We start from the raw sequence: 7,987 nt of genomic DNA, 5'->3' as shown, positions 1-7,987 counted from the left end.
CCCCCCCCCCCCCCCCCCCTCCTTTTTAGAAATATAATGGCGTAATCATAAACGCCTTGTCAGTGTCAAAACACCTTTTATACACCGAGCAGGATGATGTTTTTATGTATCAGGAACGGCGTACAACCTGTACCTTATGTGCTGGTGTCATAACACTGAATTTAGTTATTGGAATACTGTTTACCAACCAAGAGCAATGGAATAAGCAGCCTTCTACTTAATCTCTGAATCTGTGGAAATATGTTAGTAGCATGTTCACTTATATGTTAAAAAAAACATGCAGATTAGATGAACTGGTGACTCTAGTGTGTGTGGGGGGGGGGACCTTAACAATTTCAGTGTACATAAATAAAATAATCAAAATGACAGAATACATACCATTTTACTCATGGCTTTCAGTTTGAGAGTAGAGTCGGTGAGTAGACAGGAAGTTGTCTCCTCCTCCTCTGTATTATTTGAAATGAGCCCATTACCTAATTTTTATTTGAAGCAGAACATCTCAGAAAGAAACTGGTGTTCACCATAAATTCCCCATTTCAGGTCATATGTCATAGAGTATCCATATTAAGTTATGTTGTGATGCAAGCAAAGAAAGCCTCTTTTCCTCTGTCTGTTTTCTTTTCCTCTTTCACACTTTCTTTGCACATCTCTGTTCATCTGTGGACAGTACCCACCCAGCCACAGCCTGTTCACCCTGCTGCCTTCTGGAAGAGAGATAGAAGTTTCAGCTGCCACACCACCAGACTGCAGCTTTCCCCCCCAAGCTATCAGACTCTTAAACTTTAATTCATCCTCAGCACTGCCCCACTGATTGTTTTTTTTTTTTCTGTTTGCCCTTTTTGTATTTGCTTCTATATTATTGCATATTGTCTGCTAGGTAGCAGAAGGGAGTTTCAAACTCAATTTCACTCTATAACCTGACAAAATAAATCTACCTTCCTATAAGGATAAATATTTAAGAAAATCACAAACTTTTTAAGATAATTATATTATTTATATTATTTGTACCACTGCAAATTTAGGTAGGCAAAGCATTTAAGAGTTATCGTTTCATCTGTGATGACTGAGCTGCAGTTTCGGTACTTTTTGGAAACACATTTGCAGAACAACTAATGATGTAAACCTGATGAAAGTGGCCTGATGAATGGATCAAACCAATTACACAGCAGTGTGCCTTCAGATTAAATGTTTTCTGGAGACATGTCACAGTTGTGTCACCATTGGTTTCTGCATACGAATATTGCCAGTTTCATTTTTTTAATGCATTTTTGTCTTCAGACTGCATGAAAACAGACATAATTAGCAGATATCAATAACTGATGTAGCTGTAATTCTTGAAAGACATTTCAATTTTGTGATTTGGTGTAAGCTCTGCTTTCGTTTGTCCCAAACCCTGGTGATAAAAACATACCAAATTCAAATGTTTTCTCCACTCCCCTCTTTTTGGGATGGGGGTGGGTGTCGCAAAAAAATCACTTGACAAATGGATGGAAACATACCTAGTGAAACCAAAATGTCTCCCTGCAGCTTTACTTTCAAATCGAATTCAGTGGTTGAAACTGTAACAGTTTTCATAATTCCAAGTGCCAGTCGAAAGAGTCTGTGGCAGATTGAGGTATTGATTTAAGTCATATCAGGTGTGACATGGATTCCAGTAATTTTTTGTCACTTGAATTTATATATATATGATTATCCAGATTATGCCAGAAGGAGCAGGCACAACCTCACGTGATCTCATGGGGAAACAGACGTAAACAAATGATGAGTAAATGGTTGGGGAGACACGGGTTGTTGATTCTTCAGTGAGAACTGGAAATGGGATTGTGAGTTTTATTCAGTTCATTTCTGCTGACAGTACTATGCTAGCCTCAAGGGCTAGAATGTTTTCAATTGCTGTCAACTGCTGTCAACTGAGCATGGCTTAACTCCAGCCATGCGGGGCTTTAAAAAAAACTATTCCCTTTTGTTGGGTTTACTTCTGTTAATTTTTTGTTTTACTAAGTCACTGTCACTTTCATTTAAGCAAGGTGGTTGACTAAGAACACAATACAGAGTAATTGTGGGGAGAGGGAGGGTTTTTCCTTGTGGGTTTTGGGGATTTAAACTGGCAACCTGCCACCCACAAACTCTTTTTTCTGACCATAAGGCTGCCACCGCCTCCATTTCACCACATCCTCTGGTAACTGTTGAATCACAGAACATTTTCCAATTTCTGCACCTGTATTGTGTGAGTGGAGTTGTAGCCTTGTGGTTGCAGAGATGGTCTTGCAAGTGGAAGATGATGTTGCATTCCCATCAACAGGAACTTTGCCTTAAGTGTGAAAGTCTGCCTCCAATGAGCATGCGAAGACATTAATTCATGTTGATACTGTTTAACATGGATTATTTCATTGTAAAACTTGCGTAGTGGATTTATAAAGTATTAACCCCTACTTGTTTTTGGTTCTTGCAAGTAGTTAAAAGTGTCAAATTGCTCAAAAGTCAGTTTTGAAGACACTGATTTTTATGTCTTTATATATTTCTACTGAACATGACCAGTTATCTATTTAGGAAGAGATATCCTTTGAGGCTTGAAACTAAAGTCACATGTTTTGTTCTCGCACCAGTGAATACAGTCACTGCATTGTGTACCTTGAGTAATGTTTGTTTGTAGGGAGCCTTAAAGAGGTGGTATTATGGTTTTAGGCTTTTTCCCTCTCCTTTATTGTGCATGTACTATTTTTGCAAAATGAAAAAGCCCACCCCAAAGGGAGTTCCCATCTCCCAGAGAAAACACTGCTCTGAACTGCATGAAAACAGCTCGTTTGTAGTCCAACCTTTACTTCCCTTTCTTGTGACGTCACAATGAAAATACGTGTTATAATGCTCACTGAGTGACTACTCCGACACGCCCTCAAAAACACCGGTGGAAAAACACTGAGCTGCAGCACACACCTCTCCTCTCCCTTCCAAACACTAGCTACCCTCCAAGCAGTCAATGGACATGAAGTTGTTACTGTGATGTAGAGACAGAGCTCAGTTAAAACTTTATGGATGAAAGATATTTTTGTTACAGATTAATAACTCACCACTCTGAAACTCTAGCTCCAGTCCAAATTAGCAACCTGGTCAGCAACATGTAGCCTACAGCTGAATCGAAGCTGTTTACCGTCTTTCCGCTGACCCGCTTTTCTCTGTTTCTGATTGGCTATTACCGGCCTTTCGCTGATCTGCCCTTCCCTGCTTCTGATTGGCTAGTAGTCCTTAACTAAGAACTGTGCATGTGCAACTCCTAACAAAGATCATTTACAGACAAGATGGTATCACTCCATAGCTAAAACGAAGCCTTCAACACAGGGTGAAAAGAAGAGCTGTAGCAATGTCCAGTATGACAAAAAATATGGTGTTTTTTGAAAATTAAACCATGTAAACCTGTTCTGGTACAACCCCTAAATAAGATTTTGAACCTGAAAATTAGCATAATACCACCTCTTTAATATCTCAAGGGAGTACTTGCATGGACAGGGAGTGTTGGAACATAAACACACCATTAAGGCTGGCAGCTGCTCACTGCACTCTTGTCTGGTGTTTTCACTGAACAGCTTATGTCATATCTTGCTCAATGGTACGTTGGTTGCTGTTAGAAAAGGCAGAACTACAGACTGAATAGAACAGAGGTTTTCTCACTTCAGTTAGGTTGTCATCCAAGTCAAAAAAACGATATAAGAGAACCAGGTTTCTGAAGAATTTATGCAATAAATAGCATCAGCAATGTATTTTCTAAATGATTAACAATTGCTAAACTGGCCTGATGAGTGATGAAAGTCATGACACAGCAGTATGCCTTCAGACACTAAAATGATTTTGGTCTCATTGTAAGACCTTAGAATTTCAGTCCTTTTGTAGTTGCTTAAACATCTAAATGCCTTTTGTTCTTCCTTATTCTGGGAGGAGTGAAATTAAAACTTCCATTGACTAATACATGGAAACATACTGTACCTTCTGAAACCAGATAGAAAGGTGCTTCCCTGCTAAACAAATTCAGTGATTGAACATGTATCTCTTTCAATAAAAAAAAAAGACTACTGGATTCAACATGACGTTTATTAGCTGTCCCACATTTTCAAGCCTTTTAACTGGGCTAGTTGACCCCACTTTCTGTAGTCAGAAGTTAAGTAGAAGGTGGGTGGTAGGAGGGTTTTTTCCGAGGTATTCTGAGGATTTAAGCTGTCAAACTCCCCCTCATTTCTTTGACCATTTAGCTGTAAGCTTCCCTTTGCTGTCGTAGTAAATCGGGGACTACCTCTCCAGCTGCAGGTACTTTTCACAGCTTCAGTGGGTAAAGTCAAGTTCCTGGCAAACCCCGTTGATCTATTAATATTGGTTAGAGAGAAAGTCAAAAAGCCAGAAGGCCACATGTATGATATACACTACAGCTGTCTAACCTCGAGAAACAGACCACAATTACTGAAAATGGTGGTGGTTGAGGTGAGTCCCACCCCACTTCACTGTGAAGCGCTTTGAGCTTCCATGATAAAGCGCTATATAAATGCATTATTATTATTATTATTATTATTAAAATAGGGTAAATGATCCCACAGAGCAAACACTACGGCACTGAAGGGGCTTGTTAAACAGACAAAAACCCAAATGTACTCAAGGACATGGATCAAACAGGTTTTGCACATACATTAGTCACATACCAGTTTAAAGATGGATTGGTCAGGATTCTGGAGAATAGAAATCAAGGAACTAGAGAGTATAAATATTATAAAGTGGAAGTCAGTCTGCAAGAGAAAGGGATGTTTATCAAGGGGTTGTACGTCAGTGTGGTATTACTAGTTTAGAGCAAGTGAGGGTGGGTGATACTTAAACCAAAACCTGTGGTGTCAGTCATCATCAGTTCCACATTTACTGTTTGATTCACAGTAGGCTTTGTGGTAACCTGAAGTGAAGCTGCTGAAACGTCGGCTTACAGTTCCATGATCGTCTCGTCCTTGCAGACATGTGGGAGAATAGCATCTTATCTCTCCGTATGTGTGTATAGCACTCGGTGTGTTTTGACTGACTGTGTGCTTCTGTCTAGCTGCTGTGTCAGTATGTATTAACTGTAAGTTAGTGTGGACATCTGACCTTAAAATAAAGTCATGTACAACTTGCCAGTAAAAAAATACAACTACACTAAATTAGGAACACCTTTCGAGTCAGTGAAAAGTGTCTCAGGGGAGGGTCTATCGTTTGTGTTTTTGATGAAACAACGGCCCCTTCCCTATGACTATGGGGTGCATGCACTAATACAGTGGGCTAACTTCGACAACCCAGCTATATTCTAATGTTGTTATAGGGCTGTCCCCGACTAAGGATTTACATAGTCGAATCAGAATCGTCAAGTCCTGCCTATAGTCGAATCATGTGTGTGTTTTTGTGTGCGGTGATTGCAAGCGCGGGAGGGTTACACACAGTCGCTCCGCTTGAGAAGCTGCAGAGCTTTCATTCAACTTACACTGTAAATTCCCAGCTAAACTGAGGCTTTTTGAAGACCCCTCTCTCTCGTGCGCGCGCCTGTCATTCAACGGTCTTGTGCAGACTTTTAGGTGCATTACTGCTGCCAACAACTGCATGCACGTCACGGTATTGTATTAGGCTGTATATTAACTTATTGGGAGCAAACTGGTAGTTCTATGTAAAATCAGACGTTGAGCACCCCGTTTCGCCAAAATGGCCTAATTCACAGACTAAGTACAACCCATTTGAACCCTGAGCCTGGCGCAGTGACCATTTTTTCCCGCTGATAAACTAGCAGAATTGGAGTTGGGCACGCCCCAAACACAAGTGCCCTATGCACTTCACCCCATGTGCTTAGATCGTTTAAATCGGGTCCAAACTGTTAACCAAACTGTTAACTCACTGGATAACTATGACCTGGATGACTGAGAATCTTCACAGACATGGATAACTATGACCTGGATGACTGAGAATCTTCACAGACATGGATAACTATGTTAACTCATAGTTCTTCTGAACTGACACCCCATAACTGGGGTGGTGATGGCGCAATGGATAAGACGCATGGCTTTGGTGTGTTCAACTCTACACTGTGACACATCCACCAATGTGTCCCTGAGAAAGACCCTTAACCCCTAGTTGCTCCAGACGTGTGCGATCTCTGACATATATAGCAATTGTAAGTCGCTTTGGATAAAAGCGTCAGCTAAATATGGAAATGGAAATGGAAATGTAAACTCAACACCAGACTCCCACTGAACATAAAGTTGGGAAATAGCAGGCTAGCTAACTTATTATCTTTCTAATTCTATCATTTTTTGTCCAATAAATAGAAATTCAATCAAATTCTGTGCCCCACATCAATATTCCAAGCTACTGTAGCTATCATATTTCACAGGACCTGCAGTGAGTGCAGTTTCCATGGGAGCACTGCCATTGAGGCTTTCAGCATACAGAAGTAGTTTCATCTAAAGTTTTTTTTTTTTTCAGGAAGCAGTTTTTTTTTCTTCTCCGAAGTGGCAATAATGGGAATTTAGATCATGTGTCAAGGTTTTTCTAAAGAAGATGAATCATTTTATTCATGCGTAATATAAAACAGAAGTCGTTAAAGGCTGTTAAAGCTGCAGTGTCCTTAGTAATCAAATGTTCCTGTGAAATAATCCTTAACTGTGTATGTGTTCTGTGTAAGTTTTAGCAAGTGATGTTGTATTCCTAAACTTGTGTTTGTGGAAGTTTAATTGTTTTCATTAGAGACTTTTCACATATAATACTTTTTAATCTAAATGATGTTATACCATCAGACAGTAATGTCCATATCTACAGTACAGTCTATTGTATGTCCATTACATATTTTATATAATTACAGTGACCACAGGGGACATGTCTATCATAGAGCTTAATTAGACTAAAACCTTGATTAGAAAATGTGATTCAGTGAGACAGTCTATTGTTATTTTTAGTGGCTCTAGGGTCGACAATGCTTGTGTGTCAGTCTGCTGGCTCCTACGTCACTTAAGTTGCATGACAGTAACTACTAATAATTATAATTATTCGAAAACAGATTCTCCCTGCTCTGCCTGCTGACTCTTCGTCGTGTTATCTTGTGCAAACAGCATATTTTAACATCCTAAGAGGTGATACTGTATTTAGTAAAGATCACCGCCAGACCTCAACCTGAATTATAAAGCAATACATTTATAGTCATGCCTGCCATCTTTTTCAGACAACAGTGACCTAATAGCCTGTATGGTGGTTAGTAAAGATGGCGGCCAGGCCCAGAGGTTCCTCGCTGTTGATGTGTACCAGATGAGTCTGGTCGAGCCAGAAACCAAACGGCTTGGATGGGGTGTCGTCAAGTTTGCCGGCCTTCTGCAAGTAAGAGAAACGTGGTGTTTCTTTGTCTGTGTGGATGTGTCTATGTGCTAAAGACTTAATGCTACATCCTCTTTTGTCTTTCTTAATCCCCGCTCTGCCAACAAGTTGTCCATCCTGTTTCTCTTCTTTTCTTCTTAATTCACCAGGTGTTGATTTGTTGTTTCCTGTTTTTCACTGGAAAACCTGATACAGTGGGGGAAAAAAGTATTTGACCCCTTGCTGATTTTGCAGGTTTGCCCACTTACAAAGAATGCAACAATCTACAATTTTAATCATATGTACATTCTAACAGTGAAAGACAGAATCCCAAAGAAAATTCCAGAAAATCACATCATATGAATTTATAAAAATTGATAACCATCTGATGAGGAAAAACAAGTATTTGACCCCCTACCAAACAGCAAGTATTCTGGCTCCTACAAGCCAGTTAGTCTTTCTTTAAGACACAGCCCCAATCCCAACCAATTATCTACATCAAATACACCTGTCTCACCTCGTTACCTGTATAAAAGACACCTGTCAACACCCAAACAACCAGCATCCAACATCACCACCATGGGCAAGACCAAAGAGCTTTCTACGGACATCAGGGACAAGATTGTTGATCTGCACAAGGCTGGGATGGGCT

General features: G+C 40.0%; 1 protein-coding gene across 5 annotated transcripts in view; it reads left to right on the top strand.

The window, feature by feature from the left end:
* The window catches only part of clec16a (C-type lectin domain containing 16A), a 54,785-nt gene that overhangs the window by 30,366 nt on the left and 16,432 nt on the right, over nucleotides 1-7,987 (top strand). For all 5 annotated transcript variants that reach the window (XR_006828854.1, XR_006828853.1, XR_006828851.1 and 2 more), the window contains one exon: nucleotides 7,208-7,359. Coding sequence is in view for 2 of the 5 variants with exons in the window: in XM_046074556.1 (XP_045930512.1) it covers nucleotides 7,208-7,359 (152 nt within the window). In the remaining 3 variants the exon portion in view is untranslated. The remainder of the gene's footprint in view (nucleotides 1-7,207; nucleotides 7,360-7,987) is intronic.

Source organism: Micropterus dolomieu, linkage group LG02 (assembly GCF_021292245.1).
Source record: "Micropterus dolomieu isolate WLL.071019.BEF.003 ecotype Adirondacks linkage group LG02, ASM2129224v1, whole genome shotgun sequence".
NCBI lineage: Eukaryota > Metazoa > Chordata > Actinopteri > Centrarchiformes > Centrarchidae > Micropterus > Micropterus dolomieu.
Note: the sequence above shows the minus strand (reverse complement) of the source record. Positions and strands in the feature narration are given on the sequence as shown.